The 24,648-nt window shown below is 43.1% G+C and overlaps 2 protein-coding genes across 4 annotated transcripts in view; one reads left to right on the top strand and one right to left on the bottom strand.

The window, feature by feature from the left end:
• Positions 1-310: 310 nt before the first annotated feature.
• On the bottom strand, positions 311-11,998 carry ZC2HC1C (zinc finger C2HC-type containing 1C). 2 transcript variants are annotated; one of them, XM_069597085.1, is made up of 3 exons: positions 11,828-11,998; positions 9,688-11,035; positions 311-3,354 (listed from the first exon to the last, which is right to left on the bottom strand). In XM_069597085.1, exons 2-3 carry the CDS (start codon positions 11,014-11,016, stop codon positions 3,091-3,093), a joined length of 1,593 nt encoding a protein of 530 aa, XP_069453186.1. In that variant the 5' UTR covers positions 11,017-11,035; positions 11,828-11,998; the 3' UTR covers positions 311-3,090. The 2 variants fall into 2 exon arrangements, with proteins under 2 accessions (XP_069453186.1, XP_069453187.1); XM_069597086.1 differs by having other exon boundaries at positions 850-3,354; positions 11,281-11,900.
• A 30-nt stretch (positions 11,999-12,028) lies between these two features.
• The window catches only part of MLH3 (mutL homolog 3), a 43,595-nt gene continuing 30,975 nt past the window's right edge, over positions 12,029-24,648 (top strand). The window contains exons 1-3 of one of the 2 annotated variants that reach the window (XM_069597082.1): positions 12,029-12,361; positions 17,480-17,577; positions 22,310-23,083. In XM_069597082.1, the coding sequence (XP_069453183.1) occupies positions 12,196-12,361; positions 17,480-17,577; positions 22,310-22,525 (480 nt within the window). In that variant the 5' untranslated portion in view covers positions 12,029-12,195 and the 3' untranslated portion in view covers positions 22,526-23,083. Of the gene's footprint in view, positions 12,362-17,479; positions 17,578-22,309; positions 23,084-24,648 lie in introns of those variants that run through there. The other variant, XM_069597077.1, reaches the window with a different exon arrangement.

Genomic DNA, 24,648 nt, shown 5'->3' with positions numbered 1-24,648 from the left:
TTTCTTGCTAATAGAATCATTTTTGCTGCTACAACTTTCTTCCCCCGACCCTCAAACTTCTAAAATACAGTGCTCAAAGTGCTGAAGGAAAAAAACAAGCCATTAAAAGAGGAAGGGTGATGTCTTGTACTTATCTCCTCAGTCACAGTGGGTTTTTTCAAGTGATACTGCCAGTTTATGTTTATAAAACTGTTTTCCCTCAAAAAGGCTGAACTGTATTTGGTCTCCCTGACATAGCACAGCCAAGTTGTAACTTCTCTTGGCTGAACATTTCACTAAGGTTAAAAGCAAGAACAGACCTAAACTCACATTTCATTCGATTTTGCCATATATTTGGAAACATTAATAATAGAACAACTCTGGTGCAAGGATGTATTGTAAATAAATTATTTCCAATGAGCATCCCTGGGCCTCCAAAGTAGTAGTATTCACGGTAGTGTCAGGCCAGAGTGGCTGTAGTCAGGACGGCAAAACATGTTCCTTCCAGCCACAAAGCAAAAAATCATTTATCGCTGCAGTGATTAACCATGGATATAATTTAGTGGTTCATGCTGATCATTAAATCTCACAGAATCATGAACATTAAGGAGGGAAACACTATATCATTTCTCTGCTACCTCCTGTGTAGCTGTGAAAAGTGACAAATGGATGACCTACAGCAAATGTTGGCCAAAGGTGCTGTGCTGCATTCAACAGACTGCTGCTAATACTCTCAACATGTCTGCATATACTTTTCAAGGAAGTGAGTCTTACTGTTGAGGTTTTTTTCCCATTCCTTAACCTTTTGAACTTTAAAAATTTATAGCGTCTACTTACTAAAGGTTCTTGGATACAGTAGTATAACACGGAAACATTAACAAGCAGCATTTATTTATCCTCTGTCATCCTCTGCTATCCAGGAAGAGACTTAGAAAAAGGGTTCTTACTTCTTCCCAAAGATCCAATCAAGCTAAATTTAAAAGGCTAATGGATATTCCTGTTGTAATCAAGGCCTAAACATGTTGAGATCGAAGGGAACACTAGGGCATTGACTATTGTTTATTTCTCTAGCAGCATAAGAAAGCACTCCCCACACACACATTTGTTCTCCCTGGAGGCCCCTGGCTTGTGACCTTATAACATCATCCAGGGGTTCTGACCAGACAGACAAGGCAAATAAGTGAAGCATGCCAGGCGGGTGGTGTTCTCTGTGCTCCACCCCGTCTGGAAGGAGCAACTGGTTCCGAACCCCACTCAGTGCTGAGCAGAGCTGCAGGCCCAGGGTTTCCAGAACTTCCAGTTTTTCAAAAGATGCTCCATATCACCATTTTTAAATGTCAGATTATACTTTTAATGCTATGTCAGTCAAAACATACCTGTGAAGCAAAGCAGTCCACGGGCTACCACTCATTCTCATCATCTATTGCTTTTACTATCAAGTGTGAAACTTAAAAGTGGGTACCTCGTTAAACTTGCAGGGGAACTATATATTGGGTTACATATCTGATGTTTCTCTGTGAGGTTTCTTTAAGTGACCAACCAGAGGTGCCATTATGTTATACCTCTTTTTCTTTGTAACAGGAAAAGCATAAAGCAATATATGCTGTTTTTTAAAATATATATGATTTTGTTTTCAGCCTAGTGTCTAGCAGCTTCACAGCTAAAGCCTTAAAGACGGGCATATCAGATTGGTCTGATCTGTTGGCCCAGCCACTCAGTAGAAGCTGCAGAGGAAATGGAGCAAGAGTGAGTGGCCATCTGTAGTTAGTAAGTATGGTTCTGTGGTCTGCACAGTCCCCTTTGCCCGGGTCAGCTTCGTTGACTTTTCTCCAGTATCTTAAACTAACAATTTGAGTAATGCTCTCAGGACAGTAATCTTAACTAGTATTTCAGATCTGTTGTGCTCACCTGATTCTACCTGAACTGATATTTCCCCCATCAGACACTGTCTTATCACTTCTCCTGTTTGACAAGTCTGAAAGTGAAGTCGCTCAGTCGTGTCCAACTCTTTGCGACCCCATGGACTGTAGTCTACCAGGCTCCTCCATCCATGCGATTTTCCAGGCAAGAATACTGGATTGGGGTGCCATTTCTTTCTCCATTGACAAGTCTAGGACTCACTCATTTTATGATTTAAATTTAAATTCCCCAAACCTATTTTTTCAGTGCCTAATTATGAAAGTTACTTGCAGTAGGCACGATTCTGCTGAGAAAATTTTAGATCTGGCATTTTTTCCTTCAAAGTTTACTTTCCAGAAGAGAAGTTTACAGTGATATAATCAGTACAGACATGTGACACTGAAATGTCCCAGCTTGCTTGGAGGGTACATTTTGCTGCGTCATTTTAAAAGTCATCAAACCAAACTGATTTGAAAGCAGAGCGCTAGCAACAGCTGAAATTAAAGTTGCTTCCTTCCTTTTTTTTTTTGACATATGAAATTCATTAGAAAAGAACAACTACAGAGACATAGTGTGCTTTCTCCCACCCCTACCCTGTAAAGTAGATAAAGATGAGGTTCCCTTTATGACACAGTACCACATGGGGAGGGTTTAGGACATACTGGTGCCCCAACCTTACATGCTTGGATTGACTTTCTGCCAGGATCATGTACCAGGGAGGTCATTTGCCTTACAGCAGAAGTGTATTTTTTATAAGAGATAAGATGCATGATCCTGTGACACCAGTGAGCCAACTTCTTACAAGAACGAGAAGAGTTAACCGGAACCACAGACGTACGTGCAGAGGCAGCGGCAAGAAGGCACAACAAATGCAGGCCCTTAACTAGCACAAACCATAATCAGGCTTGCGAGAAGAGAGCTTTAATGCAGCCTGCTCACTGCTCTTAAGTTTCTTCACCCATCAGTTCTCAGAGCAATTACATCAGGCACATCAGCCGGAGGTGGTGATTTAGTGGGAAGCTGAGGCATCCTTTTGCATCTTGCTGCTTAGCAATGGGTCTTTCTTTCTTCACTGATCTCAGCTCTGCAGGCAGATCTGGGATATGTAAAAGTGTTAGTTCTTTCTGCTCTGCATCAAATGACTCTGTTCCTACTTACTGCTCAAGAGAAGCAGAAGCGTTCTGGACCATCAAGGAGGTTTCCACTGTTTGCTCAACTGTAGTGCTTTCTTGGAGGCGGAGGACGGTTCTTGATGGTCTTACACTTGGGGATGTGCCGCTCTGCCACCTTGGGAGCAAAGTGGCGGCTACAGTGAGGGCATTGAATATAGTCTGGATTTTCTACAGGCAGGATGGGAGGCAGGTCTGAGGGGTTTCCACCTTTGGCAATCACCTGCTGGAACTCTCGAGCCTGACGGAGAGTACGGATGAAGGATTCATGCTTCTGTCTCCAGTTGCTCTTCCGAGGAGGTTCAGCCTGTAAGTTGAAGAAAGACTGATCATTTAACTTGGTGTCTAGGTCATCCCCTTCCTGAGTCTCTGTTAGAATGATAGTAAGGAAGTTAAAAGGATGTTAATACACAAGGTCAAAGAGAACAGGAAAGGAGCAACAATGATAACTGACTTGCCAGAGTGGAGACACTTAAACCTAAGGGCCTGCAAAGGCGGATATCACTGAGAGGCAAGCCGGTTTTCCCTGAGAGGCTTAATGCTTGGAAATACAGGTAGTGGAAAGGGGAGGCACAGGGCTGGGAACAGGTCAGCTCTGATGGCTCCTCTCCACCTTGCATGTCCGAGTGCCCAGTACTTCCAACACCCTCTCTGGAGAAACTGAACCAGACAGGTTTCAGACTCAGGATATCCAGGCATAATGGAGAACAGGGTTAATCTAGGAGCTGAAAAGGGATGAAGGGCAAGTTGTACATGATGTATTGTGTCCCCCACCATCCTCCAGAGTACCAGGCACACTGGCACCCTCCTTGGAGACAAGAGTTCTCTGGATGCATCAGGCAGTTGAGAGAAGTTGAAATGATGACTCTGAGCAACCCCACTTAAAAGGCTCACTGTTTGATAACCTAATATGAAAGCCCTCAGTCAACAAGCCCCACTTAAGCTTAAATATGAATGGACAGACAAGGATCACTAGATATTTAAGTAAAGCTCTGAGTTTAAACTTTCCTGACTTCAGGCTACACTACAAAGCTGCAGTCATCAAACCAGTATGGTACCGGCAGAAAAACAGAAATTTAGACCAATGGGACAAGATAGAAAGCCCAGATATAAACCCATGCACCTATGGGCACCTTATTTTTCACAAAGGATGCAAGAATATACAATGGAGAAAAGACAGTCTTGTCAGTAAGTGGTGCTGGGAAAACAAGACAGCTACATGTAACAAAATGAAATTAGAATACTTCCTACCACCATACACAAAGATAAACTCAAAACGAATTAAAGATCTAAACGTAGACCAGAAACTAAAACTCAGAGAAAAAATAAGCAGAATACAGTGACATAAATCACAGCAAGATCCTCTATGACCCACCTAGAGTAATGGAAATAAACAAAGGAGATCTAGTTAAACTTAAAAGCTTTTGCACAGCAAAGGAAACTATAAACAAGATGAAAAGATAATCCCTCAGAATGGAAAAAAATAGTTATAAATGAAGCAACTGACAAAGGATTAATCTCCAAAATAAGCAGCTCAGGCAGCTTAATATTAGAAAAATAAACAACTCAATCAAAAATGGGTAGAAGACCTAAACAGACATTTCTCCAAAGAAGATATAACAGATGGCTAATAAACACATGAAAATTTGCTCAACATTGCTTCTTATTAGACAAATGCAAATCAAACCTACAATATATCACTTCACACTGGTCAGAATGCTCTATCTCTGCTCTGTGTTCAGTCATATCCAACTCTGCAACCCCATTAACTGTAGCCTGCCAGGCTCCTCTGTCCATGGGATTTTCCAGGAAAGAATACTGAAGTGGATTGCCATTTCCTCCTCCAGGGGATCTTTCCCACCCACAGACTGAATGCATGTCTCCTGCATTGGCAGGCATATTCTTTACCACTGAGCTACCTGGAAAGCCAGAATGGCCATCATCAAAAAAATCTACAAACAATAAATGCTACAGGAGGTCTGCAGAAAAGGGAATCCTCTTATACTGTTGGTGGGAATGTAAATTGATACAGCCACTATGGAGAACAGTATGGAGATTTCTTTGAAAACTAGGAATAAAAGTACCGTATGACCCAATAATCCCACTACTGGGCATATACCCTGAGAAAACCACAATTCAAAAAGACATGTATCCTAGTGTTCATTGCAGCACTATTTACAATGGCCAGGACATCTAGGCCAAGAAGCAACCTAGATGTCCATCAACGGATAAAGAAATTGTGGTACATATATACAATGGAATATTTCTCTGCCATAAAAAGGAACAAATTTTGACTCAGTTACAGTGAGGTAGATGAACCCAGAGCCTGTTATACAGAATGAAGTAACTCAGAAAAACAAATATTGCATATTAACACATATATATGGAATCTAGAAAAATGGTACTGATGAACCTATCTGTAAGACAGCAGCAGAGACACAGACACAGTGAACAGACTTCTGGGCACAGCAGGGTAAGGAGAGGGTGGGACAAATGAGAGCGCAGCACTGACCCATCTGTAGACAGCCAGTGGGAGCTGCTGTAGGGTGCCGTGAGCTCAGCCAGGTGCTCCCTGACAACCTGGCACGGGTTGGGTGAGCCGGGGGGGTGCAGGCACGGTGCAAGAGGCAGGCCATGGCTGACTCACGCCTATGCGTGGCAGGAACCACAACACTGCAAAGCAGTTATCCTCCAAGTAAAGTTTATTTAAAAATCATAATATCAACAAGTATTAGAAGAGATTTGTCTATGAAATGAGAATGTATATATATTATGAAAAAGTAATGAGAAAACCAGAAGTAACTATTATAAATTAATGCTGTGGTAGCTAAAAAACAGAACTGTTGTAAATAATGTCAGAAAAATTACTCAGAATGGGAAAAAAGAATTAAGATGGAAAGTAGAAAACATCAGAAAATTAGAAAGCCAATCCAGAAAATCCAGCACCAACCAATAGGAGTTGCAAGAAACAGGACAAGGTGGAAATTATTAAACAAATAAGACACTAAAGATTCCTAGAAATAAAGGTCCCTACCCTTGAGATTGAAATGGCCTATGCACTACCCAACACAATCACTGTAGAATTGCAGATTAAAGAGAGAATCCTATAAGCTTTAATAAACAGAAAAAATATATAGATTTCATATAATGGAGAAGGAAACAAAACAGCATCAGATTTCTCAACAGTAACACTAGATGCTGAAAGCTAGTGGGAAACTATCACAAAGGTTCTAACAAAATAATTTTCCATCTAGAATTCTCTATCTGGCCAATTCATCAGTCAAAAATAAGACTGTAAGATAGATATTTTCATTCATCCCATGACAAAAAAACATGCCTCCATTCACCTTTTTTAATAAGCTTCTCCAAAGCAAGGAATCAAGCAAGAAAAAGGAAGACTCAAGATGCTAGGAACAGAAGAGAAGCAAAGAAAAGGTCCCAGACAACAGGTCTGCACCAGGCCTCGAGGAGAGCCAGTCTGAACTGGAGCAGGAAGAAAACAATGGGAGGGAGGTTTCAGAATAAAAAAGTCAAGCGGATAGACTATGAGTAGTGTTTTGGCAGTTACAAAAACATTAACAGGTGTCTGACCTGGGAGGATCATTTAGGGAGGGAAAAACATTTGATATCGGTATGTAGGAAACCAAGCAAATTAAAACATGAGTCAATTATTAACTCTGGGTACATGTGGGCAGGGGCAGATTCTGTTCCCTGAGCAGTGAACAAAATTTATGTGATTATTATCACATAAATAGCTGACTACTGGTTTAACCCAAAATTGGGATTTCACGACAATGGAAGGACAGAAGTGGGAGGAGAGGGGATATGAACCCACAGTGTCCATAAGTGGAGGTGAACAGATCTTGTGCCAAACTGATAAATCAAGAAAATAAGTATATTATTTAGAAATATACATACCAGAAGAGTCATCTATCAGAACTGCCTGTGGGGGATAGCTGAAAGGCAAGAGAGGGATGAGGCAGAAGACTCTTGATCTGCACTACAGGTCACTTAGTAATACATGATTTTTTAAATTTATTCAACCATTTGATGAAAATAAAACTAATATTAAAAACAAGGGGAAAAAAGGCAAGTAGCTATTGGTGATGAATATAGGAAGAGATGTTATCAAAGGGAAAGGAAGGATCCATCAAGAGAGTCTTACTGAAAGAGACAAGGTAAGAGAATCAGTGTTAGAGATGGTATAAGTTCCTCAACCATATGATACTTACACTTTTAACTCTTCATTGTATTGAAGTTCATTCAATTAACACTTATGAATCACAAAGCACAAAGATGTAGCCTCTTACACTCAAATGCACGATGTACAGTAGCGAGACCAGAAGTATGAGTCAGAAATTATGTGAATATTAAAGGAGAGAAGAAAAATCACCCATTCTTCTGAGTACACAGAAGGAATGACAGACACAAACCATTCAGCTTGCAAAGGCACAAAGCTTTGGAGTAAGACTCAGGACAGTCCGAGGAGGGGAGTGCATCTCAATCCAGATACTTTCTGCCTTCCTATCCTCAACGCAACATGTTTCCTCAAACAAGTTTCCACAAAGCCAGGGCATCTGATCTCAGAAATCCAATTGTTTTGCTTCATTGCTATGGTATTTGGGAATTTAAGAAATACAAGATTCTTTTTGGCTCTGGCCAGAAATGAACCACTGTAGTGGGACAGAGAACTCCCCAGTGGATTATTGGGTTGACCAGAAAGAAAACAGGAAAGAACAGGAATCTGTGATCATATCATTATCTGCAAGAGCAAAATGTTGACTTCTCATTGGCAACAGGATTTCAGGGAGATCATCGATAAACATAGAAACCACTTGCTTGTAGTCCCTTCCCATACTAAAAGAAATAACTCTAACTGCAAAAAACATCTCTTAACAGCCATCACATAAATACACACATAAACTATGAAGTGCTAATGGACAAGAAATGCTAGCGCAGCAGTGGGGAGGGTTGGAAGGAAATGAAAATAAAATAATGCTTTCATAGTTTAGAGACAGGGCTTTGAGATCATGTGGTCTAGGCTTTCCCACATTTTGGTTATTTGCATACCACTTTCACCTTATCCTCCTTACTATTTTTCTTTAAAGTCAATATTCCTAGAAATCAAGGGCTTATTATGGTTTACTTTCCTAATACACATTAAAATTACTAAAATAAAAAGTGTTTGTCAGCATGCCATACTTTGAGAAACACTTATTTACAATCCCGGTGGTATAACCTTGACAAGGTATAACCAGACAATCTTCTCCCGATCTGACTGTCCAAATGTGCTTATGAAGTTCTCCCAAACATATGGAACTGTCTTGAAGTCACTTTTTACAACCTAGTTTTTCTGCAGCTAGGAATGTTCACCAAAAATAAAGTCCTCTATCCCAGAAGAAAAATCACTCCTAGGCATATATCTGAAGAAAACCATAATTCAAAAAGATACACACACCCCGATGTTCACAGCAGTACTACTTAGAATAGCCAAGACATGGAAGCAACCTAAATGTCCAGCAACAGAGGGGTGGATAAAGATGCGGTCCATATACACAATGGAATATTGCTCAGCCATAAAAAAAAGAATAAAATAATGCCATCTGTAGCAATATGGATGGACCTAGAGACTGTCATACTGAACAAAGAGAAAGTCACATATCATATGATACCACTTATATGTGGAAAAAAATTTTTTTAATGGTACAAATGTGCTTGTTTGCAGAACAGAAATAGATGTAGGGAACATCTGTGGTTGCCAAGGAGGAGTTGGGGGGGTATAAATTGGAAGATTGAGATTGAGATATACAGACTACTATATATAAAATAGATAACTAATAAGGACCTGCTGAATAGCACAGGGAACTCAATACTCTGCAATGACCTATATGGGGAAAGAATCTAAAAAAGAGTTATATATGTATAGATATAGAGATATCTATACCTATATATGACTGATTCACTTTGCTGTAAACCTGAAACTAACACAACATTGTAAATCAACTATACTCCAATAAAAATTATTAAAAAAATAAAGTCCTCCACCTTTAAGTTGTTTACGCTCTAAATGGGGAGAAAAAGAATTCCAAACTTAATCGTGTGTTTCATCTATTTACTAAGAAGGTATATCAAAATTAGCCAAACTGGAAAAATTAGAGTTCCAGGAGTGGTAACAAGTCCTAATTTGGGGTGATGGTAGAATATATTATAAAGAATGAGGAATTTTGTCAGGGTAGTGAAATGCTTCATGATATATATTTTTTTTCATTCTCTTAAATTTTCTACAGTAAGTGTTTATTACTTATACAATCAAAACGACATATTTTTAAAGTCTAGATTTTGGAGTCATTCTGACCCAGATTTATATGCTGCCATTTAAAACTGTTTGTGATCTTAAGCAGCTTAACCTGAGACTTGATTATTGAACTGATAAGATAATGAAATCTTCACAGGGCTGTAGTGAGGAACATATGAAAACCTCCCATCACTGTGACTGGCACACAGTAGTAATCAATAAATCAAATGTGAATTCGTTCTCCCTGTAAGACACATGAAATCTTTCTAAAGAAAACGGATGAGGACATAACAGGCTCTTAAAAGTGATCCCCACTCAATGGCAAATCCATAAGGCCCTTGTTACCTTGACTGAAGCTGGACCCTTCCAGTTCAAGTACTGCTCTAGTTCTGTGCCCTTGGCCCGGGCCCTGGAGGAGTCAAACACTTTCCTCTTGGAACCCTGCATCCTGCGGCAGATGCTGGAGTGTCTCTCCAGCCTGAGCAAGAGAAACTTTCGGCCGCAGTGGCTGCACTCGCCCAGTTCTGGCTCTTCAGTGGAACAGCTGGAGCCTGAGGAGTCTGGTGCCCTGGATGAGCTAGAATTGCGGGTGTATCTCTGCAAAGCGCTGAGTGGTGCTTCTGTAGCTTGAGAAAACTTCTGCTTCAATGGCCTTGAGACTCGGTCTCGGATTTTGTTATTGCTTGCCACCAGTCTTTCCCTTTTGAGCTTCTGAATTCTATAATTAGAGAACTGGAATGGACTAGAATTCTCTCGAGATTGTCCCCAAGTTTCATCTTCTCCTGTGTCTCTGTTGAAGACCTCCTCAGACCTGAGTGCTGGAGAGAAGATAGGTTTGTATGCGGTGATGCTATTATCTTTAACTCTCCTCTGGGAGAGCACCATTCTCTGAAGCTCTCTTTTTTCATTTTCCTCAGCCTGTTCTTTTCCCTTCTGGATCCTTCTGAGTTCCTCCTCCGTCTTCTTCAGCTTTTCCCTCAGAAGAGTCTCTTTTCTGCGGATTTCCTCCCCTAAGCTCTCCCCTGCAGCTTCTAGTCTTTGGATTTGCATCCACTCCGTCCTGTTGGCATTTGCCATGACCCTTTCCTCCTGAGTGGCAGCAACTGGACCAACCATCGATGAATTCACCCAGTTCCTCGAACCAAAGCTACTGTACGAATACTTTCTGGGCTCAGGGATTCTTGGAGAGGCGTTCCGGTCTCCATCAGTGCCAGTCTCACCTGTACTATGGGACTTCCGATGAAACACAGGTTTCAGAGGGTATGCTCGGTCAACCCCCACTCGCTTCTTTGTCAAGGGGATGAATTCTTGGTCATTTGTTTTGGGATACCGGGACTGAGGGTCTGATGTGTAAAACAAACCCTTGGCTTGGCCCTGGGGATTGTTCCTTGAATCCTGCTGGCTCATTCCAGCACAGTGAGGATACGAACAGCTCTGGGCTTTTGTGCAGGTGTTCCACTTGGGGTGAGTGTAGAGATTATCCAGCATCAGTTCTTGGTTACTCAAAAGCTTCTGCTGGAAATTGTTCCTCGGGTGCCCTGTAGAGGACTGCTGGGAAGAGTCACCTTTTCCATAGGGGTCTTGCTTAGCTGAATGGAGCTCTGGAGCATCCCTTTTATTATGTGGGAGCATAACGCCCATAGGCAGAGGCAACGCCAACTGGAGACCAGCCATTCAGAGCCTGGACTGAAGCCTAGGGGAGATTTAAACCAGACACATGTGAGGAGTTTGTCTGAGGTTTACCTCCACTGTTAAAGTATAACTGTTTCTACATCTGCCTACCCACAGTTCCCCTTAGACTTTTTAGGGACGCTGGTGCTGGGTCCACCAGAGCTTTCATTCAATAAGCATTTGGTGAATGCTTACTGTGTTCTGTGGGTGCTTATTAGGTTCTGAGGATAGAAAAAGGAGTGTGATACAGGTGTTCCTGCCACCTACCTTTCCTTTATATCACTACCAGCCTCTGCCATACACAGTGACGCTTCCTCATACACAATAATACACTCCACAGCAGATGGAAAGAGCTATTGGATTGAAAGTCAGTTTTTAGGCCTGTGACACAGGACAAGCAGCTTCCCCTCGCTGGGGATTCGCCCAGAGTTACAGGACTGGAATTTAGGGGCCGTTGGACTGTGAGTTCAGCCCCATCATTTTATAGGCGAGAAAACTGCAGCCCATTGGTAAGTGACCGGCACAAAAACTCTCGGGGCTTCCCTCCTGCTGGAACCGTGCTTGATCCTAAAGAGCACAGAGCCGGCTCAGGGCATACAGCAGGTGCCTGGCTGCCAAACCCTCACGCAAGGACCACTCGATCCGGCCACCGCGGGTTTAGATCGGAACGCGGAAGTTGCGTTCTGTCCTGGAGGGTCACCCGGGACGTCCCCGACTTGTGACTCCGCTTCGGAGACAAGGCCTCGGCTCTTCAGTCCGTCGGGCCTTGGGAGATCGATGCGCTGACCCCATGCCTTCCCGCCCTTCCGCGTACCTGAGGCTCTTTTGGAGGCGGCTCCCGCTTAGGGGAAGCCACAGGACTCAAGCTTCCTCACCACACGCCCTCCAGCAGCCGCCGGCCGCGCAGGCGCTCTCAGAGGGCAGCTGTTATTCCCGTTGCCTGGAGACGGGGGCACGTGCGCGCGCCCACCCCCGCCCCGCCGCGAATTCCGCGGGGCGTGCGCAAGCGCAGTCCGCGCACCCGGGGCCGCCGGGGCCGCGGGCGCGGTCCAGCAGGGTCACTAGACTCGGTGTCCCGCCAACTCTGCAGCTCAGTCCAGCCCTGCCCTTGGGGAACGTGGGTAGGGGGTGGGAGAGGCTCTTCTGGGGCTCCATCAAAGAGCTTGTACTTTTCTCAGAGCGATGCTCTCCGATCCTGGGGTGTGCCCTTCTCTGGCAAAAAAAGGAGCGCCTAGATGCGCCCTCAGGTCATTCTGCCGCAAGATTCCGGTGTCGGCCCTCCTCTTAGCGGGAGTGGGCATGCTGATCGCCTTTCTCGGCACGCTCGGCTGCTTGGTACCGGCCCCAGGTACGGCTGTCGACTCTGTCCATGCTTTTCCTCGCACATAGTTTGGAGCTTGCGTCAGATTTTAGCAACTCCGCTAGCTTTTGCTAGGCAGTGTCTTCCCGGGGAGGTTTTTGTAGCCAATCTCATTATTTTGATATAATGTTTTCCTTTCATGTGGTGACTCTGGCCCTGTCTTCTTAGGGCCCAAGAATGACTCAGACAAGTGTAATGATAATGAAGTTAACCACCAGATCCAAAATACTCAGTATAACCTGATTTCAACCCTAAAGATATCCCATAACTTGTTAACATCAGAAGAGAGTTTATTTGTCTTCATACTTCAGTTCATTTGTGCAAGCTGTTTGAAACAGGCAGCTTACTCTTTTTCCCTTGTAACTACTTACTTAAAAAGATTCATGCCCATGGAAAATAATATAGACAGCAGTGGTCGGTGTTACTACTTCAACATGTCATATTGCAGCTTTTACATGTTATAAAGAAATTCCTTGGCGGTGCTCCAAAGCAGTCTTTTGATGCCTTGTTTTCCCTTCTACTTGTCTCTCAAGTGCCCTCTCTGTGTATGCATTTCCAGAGGTTTGTCACTCTTTTCAAGGTCCCAATTATCTCAGCATGGGGCTTGCCTGTCATCAACTCCCAAAGCTCCCCTCTAGCCTAGCAGAATTTCCCAGGGTGCCTCCTTCCATCTTGACTCCTTTCCATCTTGTTTCTGAGGAAAAAAACTCTTTGTCTTTCCTTGAGTTCTCTTGACTTAGTCCCTTTCAGTACCTTCCAGGAATTGACTCACCATACCCATCCATCTTGCTAAGTTGTATCCATCCACACACTCTGGTTTTAAAATATGCTTAGCTTTGCCTTACAAAAAAAAAAAAAAAAAACTTCCTTTCCCTTGACCTCACCTCTCACCTTAGGGTCCCAGTCCTTTCTCCTCTTCTCTGAAAGATTTCTTAATAGAAAGCTTTACATTAGCTGCCCTCACTTCTTTGACTCTCCCTCATTGTCCGGTCCATGGTGGTCTGGTTTCCCCGTCTCTGCTTTGAACTGGCCAGTCTACCAGTGACCTTCCAATGACCCTAAAGACAAAAGCTGCTATTTCTTCAACCTACTCTTTGACATTATTGATTTTTTTCTCTCCGTTGGAACTCTCTTCTCACTTGCTTCTCTGTGCCTTCTTGGTTTCTTTTTTCATGTCCTTGTTCCATCTTCTTTCATATTCTTGCATTTATGTCTTTTCCTCACTTGCCTCCCAAATGTAGTTGTTCTCCAAAGCCCGCTTATTTCTCATATAAATGCAGTTTCAGACATTCTCTTCCTTAATGATTTCAACCAAATGCTGGAATTTCAGTTCTCACCTATGTTTCAGTGGCATCTAGCTTAGTTCTCCCCCTTAGTAACAGACTCAAGTTTCCAAATGCCCACGTAGCACATGCACGTGAATGTTCCTCAGGTATCTCAAAGTCAATAAGACAGAAAACACAGTTGTGATTACCTCCCTATTTCCCAAGCCACTTCTCCAGTGTTCCCTCTCATGCTGAAACCTCAGTCTTCTTCCACTCCCCCCTATTTGTCACCCCTTCTAACGGGTCAGCAGGCTCTGTTGAATTTATTCTGCAGTGTCTCATATATGTCCCTTCCTTTTCATTTCTCCTACCCTAGGTGAGTTTCTTCTTCACTTCTCACTGGGACGGCACCACTCTCCTAACTGCTATACATCTGCTTCTTTTGGCTGTTCTGAGTCTTCATTGTGGTGTGTAGGAGCTTCTCTAGTTATTGTGTGTGTTTTAGTTTCCTGACTGGGGATTGAATGTGCATTGAAAGGTTAACCAGTGGACCCCCGGGAAAGTCCCTATCCTAAATCCTAAATACATCTGAACCTGTCATTCTCCTACCCAATCGCTTCTTCTTTACCTACAGGATAAAGCTGAAACATGCCTTGCCTCCCCAGAGTCAATCCTAGCTGTGTTTTAGGGCTACCTGGAAAGCAGTTTTTCTGGAGGTTAAGGCCTGGGTATCAATCTTGTGTAAACTTTCCCCCAAAGTCCTGATGTACAGCCAGGGTTGATATATACCCAGTAGTATATCAGTAGTATATACTCAGTAATATACACTCAGGGTCCAGCCACATCTGACTACTCATACTCTCTTACCTCAGTGGCCTTCCTCCAACTCCATGTGCTGGAAAGTAGTAGAACATAGCATTCAGTACAGAGTAGGCTCTGTACTCAGACTGCTTGGAACTAAATCCCAGCTCCATCACTTACTCTTTGTGGTTGTGTAACCTTGGGTAATATGCCGTTTCCTCCAAGAACGCTTTCCCAGTCTTGCCGGCCAGAAGGAATCGCTCTGCTCCTTTGTGCTCTCATAATATTTTTTTGTCACAGGGCTGGCTCGTGATGAACTCTCAATGGATGTTCATGGAACTGAATTTGCATGTTGTGCATTGCATTGTCATCATTTGCATGCATATTTGTCCCTTATGTGAAATAAAAAAGCTCTTTAAGGACAAAGATTATATACCATCCATCTTTGTATATCCTACAGTGTGTATACATGTAGGTACTGAATAGTTTGATGCTACAGAGAAACTAGGTTTCTTTAAAATAAATTTTAAAGAAATAGCATCAGCCAGTTACTCTGTTCAGCATTATTTTCAAATATTGCCTAGCATGACAATTCAATCCAGTTTCCAACCTCACTGCCACCCCCATACCAGCACTGAGGTCATATGACTCTCCAGGATCTGGACCCTCACTTTGTAGTGGGGAACTAATGGAATGATGAATCTCCATGGCCTGCAAATCCATCTCACCTTGCCAAGTGTGCCAACCTGGCATACATATGGAGTCTTAAATGGAGGGATGTAAGGTACACAGCACTCCAAAGGGCAACAGTAAGCACCACAGTTTACCTTCATTCACATTCTTTACATATATATATAATTTTTGTTTGTTTATTTGTTTTTGACTGCGCTAGGTCTTCATTGCTGTGCTCAGGCTTTCTCTAGTTGTGGCAAGTGAGGGCTACTGTCTGTCGCAGTGCAAGGGCTTCTCATTGAAGTGGCCTCCCTTGTCGCAGAGCACAGGCTCTAGGCACTTGACCTTCAGCAGTTACAGCACATAGGCTCAGTAGTTGTGGCTCTCAGGCTCTAGAGCATGGACTCAGTAGTTGTGGCACATGGAGTTGGTTGCTCTGAGGCACGTGAGATCTTCCTGGACCAGGGATCAAACCCAAGTCCCCTGTGCTGGCAGGCACAGTCTTATCCACTGTCCCACCAAGGAAGCCCCATATGCATTCTTAATCATAGGATATCTGGATATAAATGCCTGCAAGGTGACCTTTGTGCTTCCCTTGTGGCTCAGACAGTAAAAAGTCTGCCTCCAATGCAGGAGTCCTGGGTTCGACCCTGGGTGGGGAAGATCCCCTGGAGAAGGAAATGACAACGTACTCCAGTATTCTTGCCTGGAGAATTCCATGGGCAGAGGATCCTGGTGGGCTACCATCCATGGGGTCACAAAGAGTCAGACATGACTGAGTGACTGATACACACGAGATGACCCTACTTTTAACAATCAACACCCACAACTCCCCTAGACAGTTCCCTTCTCCCTAAAGAAATTCATGCAACTTGGTCACTTGGCTTGCTGCTGCTGCTAAATCGTGTCAATCGTGTCCGACTCTGTGCAACCCCATAGACAGCAGCCCTGGGACTCTCCAGGCAAGAAGTGGAGTGGGTTGTCAGTTCCTTCTCCAATGCATGAAAGTGAAAAGTGAAAGCGAAGTCTCTCAGTCCTGTCTGACTCTTAGCGGCCCCATGGACTGTAGCCCACCAGGCTCCTCCGTCCATGGCATTCTCCAGGCAAGGGTACTGGAGTGGGTTGCCATTGCCTTCTCTGGGTCACTTGGCTTAGGTTGACTGATTCAGTTGTGATTCTGGAGCCCTGGGTTATTTTGTTTGTGTTTGTGATTGGCTGCTTTAGATAAGCATTGTTTAGAGTGTTCTTAGTAAGGTAGACTTACTTACTAGGGTAGACTCTGGTGGGCAGCTTCCAGAATCACAGTGGGAGAAATAACCTTGTGTGCGACCTCCTATACTCGCCGCTACTGCTACCAATTCCAAACTTAGGCATGACCCAGAATTGGAGGAGAACTGAGGAAAAGGGCAGAAAAATTTTATGATTTTTTTGTTTTGTTTATGATGTTTAGTGTTTGCCGTCTGTCTCTGTCTCCAGAATTTAAGCTCCTCCAATCCAGGGATCCTTTCTTTTCGTTAACGCGTGTCAAGGACCTAGAACTGTGCCTGGCACAGAGGCTCTCAGTAATTATTTACAGAATGATTGGATTTATCTCAAGTGTTTCTTCGTCTTCGTCCTTCTCCCCAGGAGAAACTTAAAAAAAAAAGTGAGGTGCGCTTAGTGACCAAGGTAGGATGAGAACTCGGTCTGTAGACTCGTGGCCGAGACCCTGGACAGATCCTCCCCAAGCCCGAGGCTCGGGCGCTCCTAGACACGCGCCTCCCGAAATCCCACCCTCTAGGCGGGCTCTGGGCCGAGCGCGCCGTGCGTGATTGGCCGGTGCAGGTGATGGACAGGAGAGGCGGCGAAGGAGGAGCCGCCTTCTAAGCTTCCGGGCGCGGCGGTTACGCGGCTGAGGGGTGACTGTTGGCCTGGTGGTCTGCCGGGTAGTCCCTAACGCTTGGGAGGACGACAAAGAGGTTGAGCCTGGGACAGGGACCCGGGGCGTGCCTGTGAGTTCGATTAGGCATAAAATTTACTAGGAGGAGGTACTGGCGGCGTGGAAGGCAGATCTGTGGGAAGAGGGAAGGATGGAGAGGAAGCGGGACCGGGGATGGGTATAGGGAGGTAATTGGATATGCAGGTAATTGCCCCAAAAGAGGCCTCTGTGGGCAATCGCGACCCGAAGCTCCCTTGCAGGTGTCTTCCTGTTACTTCAGACACCCGACCTTACACGTATCCGAAGTACGGGCACCTTAAGGTCAGGGAGAGGTCGCAGTGGTTAAGGATGTAGGGGTTATGGGTGTGATGACCCTTTCTGCCTAATGATTGGGGGCCCTGGAATAGGATAATGAGTCCTTTACTTTTCTGCTATCCTGGTCTCTGACAGGTTTGAGCATGAGCATGGCAGAAGGGGATACCCTGATATCAGTGGATTATGAAATTTTTGGAAAGGTGCAAGGAGTGTTTTTCCGCAAGTACACTCAGGTATGTGGCCCTACCTACGTTATCAGCATGGAAACAAGAGACATATTCCCGAAAAATATGCTTTGGAGAAGCTGGCTCTTTGGTAGCTGAAGAGGTGGTTTGTGGAAGAATAGGTATGAAAATGTTTTGCAATGGGTAAACCACAACACAAATGGAAGCTTTTCTCTGTGTGTGTGTGCATGCTCAGTCGTGTCCGACTCTGCAGCTCCATGGACTATATAGCCCGCCAGGCTCTTCCGTCCATGGGATTTTCCCAGCCAGAATACTAGAGTGGGTTGGCATTTCCTCCTCCAGGGGATCTTCTCCACCCAGGTCTCTTGCATTGGCAGGTGGATTCTTTTACCACTGAGTCACCTGGGAATCCCTACTGGAAGCTTTGTCTGCTGTTATTATTGGTCTAACAGTGGTATTGAGTACCAACACACATATGGATGAGCTTCTCTTTTACAAAGAGAAAAGGCTTTCCCAGTTCTCCCTATTGGGGCATCATCAAAACAAATCACAATTCTTACAGGAAAGTTAACACTGATCAAAGAGATGACATGTAAATAACTATGTAATTTATGTAACTACTTCATCTGTAGCTGTTGCATTTTCTTCAGACCTTTTATTCTCTTGAACCCTCTCCCATTCCCCTACTTAATTCCTTAATTCTGCTCATTTTAGGTTTTAAAGAACAAGTACCTTTTTCAGGGGAGGCCTTCCCAGGTGGTTCAGTGGTAAAGAATCTCCTGCCAATGCAAGAGACGTGGGTTCTATCTATCTCTAGGTCAGAAAGATCCCTTGGGGATCCCTTGGAGAAGGAAATGGCAACCCACTCCAATATTCTTGTCAGGGAAATGCCATGGACAGAGGAGCCTGGAGGGCTACAGTCTAAGGTGTCACAAAGAGTCAGACACGACTTGGGGACTAAGCAACAACACTTTTTCCAGGTGAAGCTTTTCTAATGAAAATACTTTATTCATTCCAGGGTAAGTAATAGTAACACTGAACATGGAGCCTGGTATTACTATGACATATCAGTAATTGAGGGGATGAACAGGCTATTGACAGCCTCTGCCTTAACTTCACTCAGTTCAGTTCAGTTCAGTTCAGTTCAGTTCAGTTCCATTCAGTCACTCAGTCATGTCTGACTCTTTGTGACCCCATGAATCACAGCACGCCAGGCCTCCCTGTCCATCACCAACTCCCGGAGTTCACTCAGATTCCCGTTCATCAAGTCAGTGATGCCATCCAGCCATCTCATCCTCTGTTGTCAACTTCTCCTCCTGCCCCCAATCCCTCCCAGCATCAGAGTCTTTTCTAATGAGTCAACTCTTCACATGAGGTGGCCAAAGTATTGGCGTTTCAGCTTTAGCATCCGTCCTTCCAAAGAACACCCAGGACTGATCTCCTTCAGAATGGACTGGTTGGATCTCCTTGCAGTCCAAGGGACTCTCAAGAGTCTTCTCCCACACCACAGTTCAAAAGCATCAATTCTTCTGCGCTCAGCTTTCTTCACAGTCCAACTCTCTCATCCATACATGACCACTGGAAAAACCATAGCCTTGACTAGACGGACCTTTGTTGGCAAAGTAATGTCTCTGCTTTTGAATATGCTATCTAGATTGGTCATAACTTTCCTTCCAAGGAGTAAGCGTCTTTTAATTTTATGGCTACAATCACCATCTGCAGTGATTTTGGAGCCCCCCAAAATAAAGTCTGACACTGTTTCCAATGTTTCCCCATCTATTTCCCATGAAGTGATGGGACCAGATGCCATGATCTTCGTTTTCTGAATGTTGAGCTTTAAGCCAACTTTCTCACTCTCCTCTTTCACTTTCATCAATCTTCCCTAATGACAAAGATGAAATCTTAGTTTGCCTTCTGTCTTCTATAGGGGAATATCAGGCTATTGCCTTCCCAGTGTATCTCCAACCCCAAAGATAATGAGTTAAGACTGCAGAACTTGCCAAAGCCACTTTAAAGTTCAAACCTGAATCTTTGAAATGTGAATGTTAAGTGCCACTACCTCTTTTTCCAATGATTTGCAAATTAGTTCCCCCTGTTCCCTGCTCATATATGAAGTGCCTGTTGGAAGAAAAGAATTACTGAAAGTCATAGCAAGAGCTATGTTCCAGATAGCTTTGCCTCCAGTTATGTAGGGTAGGCTTCCCTGATAGCTCAGTTGGTAAACAATCCACCTACAATGCAGGAAACCCCGGTTCGATTCTTGGGTCGGGAAGATCCCCTGGAAAAGAGATAGGCTACCCAGTTGAGCATTTTTGGGCTTCCCTTGTGTCTCAGCTGGTAAAGAATCCACCTGCAATGCGGGAGACCTGGGTTCGATCCCTGGGTTAGGAAGATCCCCTGGAGAAGGGAAAGGCTACCCACTCCAGTATTCTGGCCTGGAGAATTCTCCAGTCCTGGAGAATTCCATGGACTATATAGTCCATGGAGTCACAAAGAGTCAGACGCAACTGAGCAACTTTCACTTTCATGTAGGGCAAGTTCCTGTGGCTTAATAAATGGATTAAAAATTAATGAAGATTAATTAAAGTTGTTGAGGGAAAAGGGGCAGATGGCAGGAGAGCCCATCGTTATAGCACCTCCCAACCCTCAGTGTAAAAAAAGATAAAAGAATACAGAAAAACAATTTTCAAATATTTATTTGGCTGTGGTGGGTCTTTTAGTTGTGGCTAACAGGATCTTCGTTGAGTCCTGCAGATCTTTTGTTGTTGAGCAACGACTCTCTAGTTGGGGTTTGGGAGGTCATGTGTTTTAGTCGCTCTGGGGCATGTAGGAAATTAGTTCCCCTACCAAGGATCAAACCCGCATTGCAAGGCAGATTCTTAACCACTGTACCACCAGAGAACTTTCTTTATCTCTGTTTTATTTATTAACTCCTGCTGTAATCTTTATTATTTCCCTTTTTTGCTTGATTTGAGTTCAGTTTGCTCCTCTCTTTCTAGTTTCTTAATGTGGAAGGTCTAGGTTATTGGTTTGAGGATAACCTTTTTTTAGATTGAGACTAGAATTGGTGATTATAATCCTTAAAATGTTTCCAGATGACTGTTCAAGAGGAAATATGGTTATGAGGGAGAATCAGCTTTTTGGAATTTTCTTAGGAGAGAATGCTACTTGCTTGTTTAGATATATAGTCAAAGCTGAACATGACTCAGCAATATTGTGTTATCATTTAAAAATAACAGAATCCAGTGCCCAGATAAAACCCATAGGAAATCCCCATTCTCAACACCTGTCAAAGTTGGGAGTGTTTTGTTTACTCTCAGGAGTTCAGATAAATCACGCTGCAGTTAAAAATGTATTGAACTATTATAACCTCCTGCTCAAAGCCTCAACACAATCATTCTTATAGCAAGTTACCATATAAGGTAACTACGAACTAGACACGGCCCACTCTCCTGGGTTAATATGAAGTAGGAGAGGGTGCAGTTGTTGCACAAAGTCAGTGGGATATGGAGTCTTATTCAAATCCATTTTCTGTATTCTTTTTTAATGCTTCAGTCTGCAACCCTTAATCATGCTGTAGGTATCTCTTATTTTTCTTCATTCCTTAATTTCCTCCCTATCCTTTAAACTGTTATTTGACCAAAGTCTCTTTTGTTCATTATGCAAACATGTCTTTGCTTTGAACATAACTGATTTGATGAATACTTCAGTTCCTCATCAAACATACTTTTGCTCTGCATAACATTTTCTTTGGCCAACTCCAGCAATTTCCCATATTTACTAGATCACTAGTCCAGCATTTGGACATGCAGTCTTGTTAACTCCCATTTTCTTTTGTAATCCAACTCCTTCTATTTAGATAGAATGTAACAAGCAATAACTTTTATAAATCCTTACTTGGAAATTTTACAAAAATAAAATTGCCTCTGAAACATTACTACTTTCCCCCAATTTTCAGTTATTTCACAGTTAATGCTTTATAGGAAAGAACAATAAAACGTCTAAGAAAAGAGCGGTTACAATGATTAGATGTTTTTCCTAAGCTTATTCAGCATTAAAGGCCTTGTGATTATTTAGACAGAAGAAAGTCAAGTGAAAACAATAGTTAACGTGGTCTTATGAAATGTAGGTGTTTAGAGGCTGATCACCAGCAACTTTTTCCTTCTGTCAGAGGATGAGAGAAAGTGGGCTTTGAATGCAAGGTAAAGACCTTGGATTAGACAGTTTCTCTACAGTAAAAACAATGGAATGATTTGCCCAGGAAATTGTGAAATATTCCCTAATGATCTTTAAAGATATAATGGGTACTTAATCATCTGGGTTTGTTTAGGTATGGTCTTGGCTAAAGAGAAACAGAAGGATCAGATAACTTTATGCTTTTTTCTATTTAATATATTCATTAGATTGTTGATTAGGAGAAGGAAAATGAACAAGATATAGTCCAGTATCCTAACAACAATCAGCCTTAGAGAATCATTTTGAAAACATCTGATTAGGTCTTAAATCTTTAGTACTTAATCAAATTGACTAAACAGTGAAAAATTCTGGTGCCTGGGTTTTATAGGGTAGAAGAAAGAAATGGAGTCAAGTGGTCAACACTTCATGTTAAGATCAGCAGTGAGATTCTCCTTGCTGTAGTTCTGTTTTGACTGTGCTGGACAATATCAAATTAGTTTCAGTGGCTTGATTGTAGGCCAAGGTTCTGGCAAGAGATTGTCGTCTCGCTTTGTTTTGTTCAGTCTCACTGGATTTCTCTTTCTTGTCTTTTTCTTTCCCTTAGGCTGAGGGTAAAAAGCTTGGATTAGTAGGCTGGGTCCAGAACACTGACCAGGGCACAGTGCAAGGACGATTGCAAGGGCCTACCTCCAAAGTACGTCATATGCAGGAATGGCTTGAGACAAAAGGAAGTCCCAAGTCACACATCGACAGAGCAAGCTTCCACAATGAGAAGGTCATCGTAAAGCTGGACTACGCAGACTTCCAAATTGTGAAATAATGGTCTGCATTTAAATTTTCCAAGATACTTAGCGGTTTTGTTTTGTATTGTTAATAGAGATAGAACTATTCTGTGTTCAATATTAGAATTTGTTAGTAAGTTATTTTAGCATCGTTACTTGATGGTTACTGTGTATTATATGTGTGATGAAAGAATTACAACTATATGCAATTCTAATCAATAAAAACAGAACTTTCTGTGTAAGATAACTTATTTTCTTTTTGATGAACTTCATTTTGGGCAAAATAAGAGGCATTTACTCTGAACATCTTTGGGAAGAGAATTTGGAGGTAACTTAAGGAAGTCTGAAAGAAAAAGCAGTTACTTTTCATCATTTCTTTTTAATAGTTTCCATGAAATTTTCTTCAGGAAATTGTACCTAATAAGAACAAAAATCCTGGGACTCCCCTGGTGTCCAGTGGCTAAGACTGTGAGCTGTCAATGCTGGGGCCCTGGGTTTGATCCCTGGTTGGGGAACTAGATCCCACATGCCACAACTAAGACCTTGTGCAGCCAAATAAATAAATAAAAATAAATATTTTTTAAAAAGAACAAAAATCCTAAAGTTCCATTTGTTAACTGTTCAAATGATATCTGGGTTTCCCTGTTGGCTCGATAGTAAAGAACCCACCTACCAATGCAGGAAACCCTAGGTTGGGAAGATCCCCTGGAGGGGGAAAAGGCAACCCACTCCAGTATTCTTGTCTGGAGAATCTCAAGGACAGAGGAGCCTGGTGGGTTATTACAGTTCATGGAGTCACAAAGAGACATGACTGAGCACAGCACATACACAAATGATATCTTGGACTAATTATTTTACCTTTTCTGGAGTTTCTACTGTCATTTCTGTCCTCCAGGTAAGGAATTCACATAAACTGATGCTACGTGTTAAATTATGTTACCCCCTCACCCCTGCCAAATTCACATGTTGAAGTCCTCTCAGTACCTCAGTATGCGACTACATTTGAGAGAGGGACTTTATAGAGGTAATTAAGGTTAAATGGGGTCATTAGTGTTGGCCCTAATCCAATACACCCTAGTGTCCTTATAAGAAGAGGAAATTTAGACACAGGTGTGTGTGTGCACAGAGGAAAGAACTTGTGAAGATAGAGGAAGAAGATAGCAATTTACCAGTCAAGGAAAGAGGCCTTATCATCATTCATCATTTCAACACTTTGACTTTCAGATTTCTAGCCTCCAGAACTGGGACAAGATACATTTCTATTGTTTAAGCTGTCTAGTCTGGTATTTTGTTATGGCAGCCTTAGCAAACTAATTCAGTTCAGTTCAGTTCAGTCGCTCAGTCGTGTCTGACTCTTTGCGACCCCATGAATCACAGCACGCCAGGCCTCCCTGTCCATCACCAACTCCCGGAGTTTACATCCATCGAGTCAGTGATGCCATCAAGCCATCTCATCCTCTGTCGTCCCCTTCTTCTCCTGCCCCCAGTCCCTCCCAGCATCAGAGTCTTTTCCAATGAGTCAACTCTTCACATGAGGTGGCCAAAGTTACTGGAGTTTCATCTTCAGCATCAGTCCTTCCAAAGAAATCCCAGGGCTGATCTCCTTCAGAATGGACTGGTTGGATCTCCTTGCAGTCCAAGGGACTCTCAAGAGTTCTCCAACACCACAGTTCAAAAGCATCAATTCTTCGGCACTCAGCTTTCTTCACAGTCCAACTCTCTCATCCATACATGACCACTGGAAAAACCATAGCCTTGACTAGACAGACCTTTGTTGGCAAAGTAATGTCTCTGCTTTTGAATATGCTATCTAGATTGGTCATAACTTTTCTTCCAAGGAGTAAGGGTCTTTTAATTTCATGGCTGCAGTCACCATCTGCAGTGATTTTGGAGCCCCCAAAATAAAGCCTGATACCTGTTTCCAATGTTTCCCCATCTATTTCCCATGAAGTGATGGAACCAGATGCCATGATCTTCGTTTTCTGAATGTTGAGCTTTAAGCCAACTTTCTCACTCTCCACTTTCACTTTCATCAAGAGGCTTTTTAGTTCCTCTTTACTTTCTGCCATAAGGGTGGTGTCATCTGCATATCTGAGGTTATTGATATTTCTCCCAGCAATCTTGATTCCAGCTTGTGCTTCTTCCACAGCGTTTCTCATGA

The sequence above is a fragment of the Ovis canadensis genome, chromosome 7 (genome assembly GCF_042477335.2).
Source record: "Ovis canadensis isolate MfBH-ARS-UI-01 breed Bighorn chromosome 7, ARS-UI_OviCan_v2, whole genome shotgun sequence".
In the NCBI taxonomy this organism is placed as follows: Eukaryota; Metazoa; Chordata; class Mammalia; order Artiodactyla; family Bovidae; genus Ovis; species Ovis canadensis.
The sequence above is the reverse complement of the archived record's forward strand: the minus strand, read 5'-3'. Positions and strand labels throughout refer to the sequence as shown.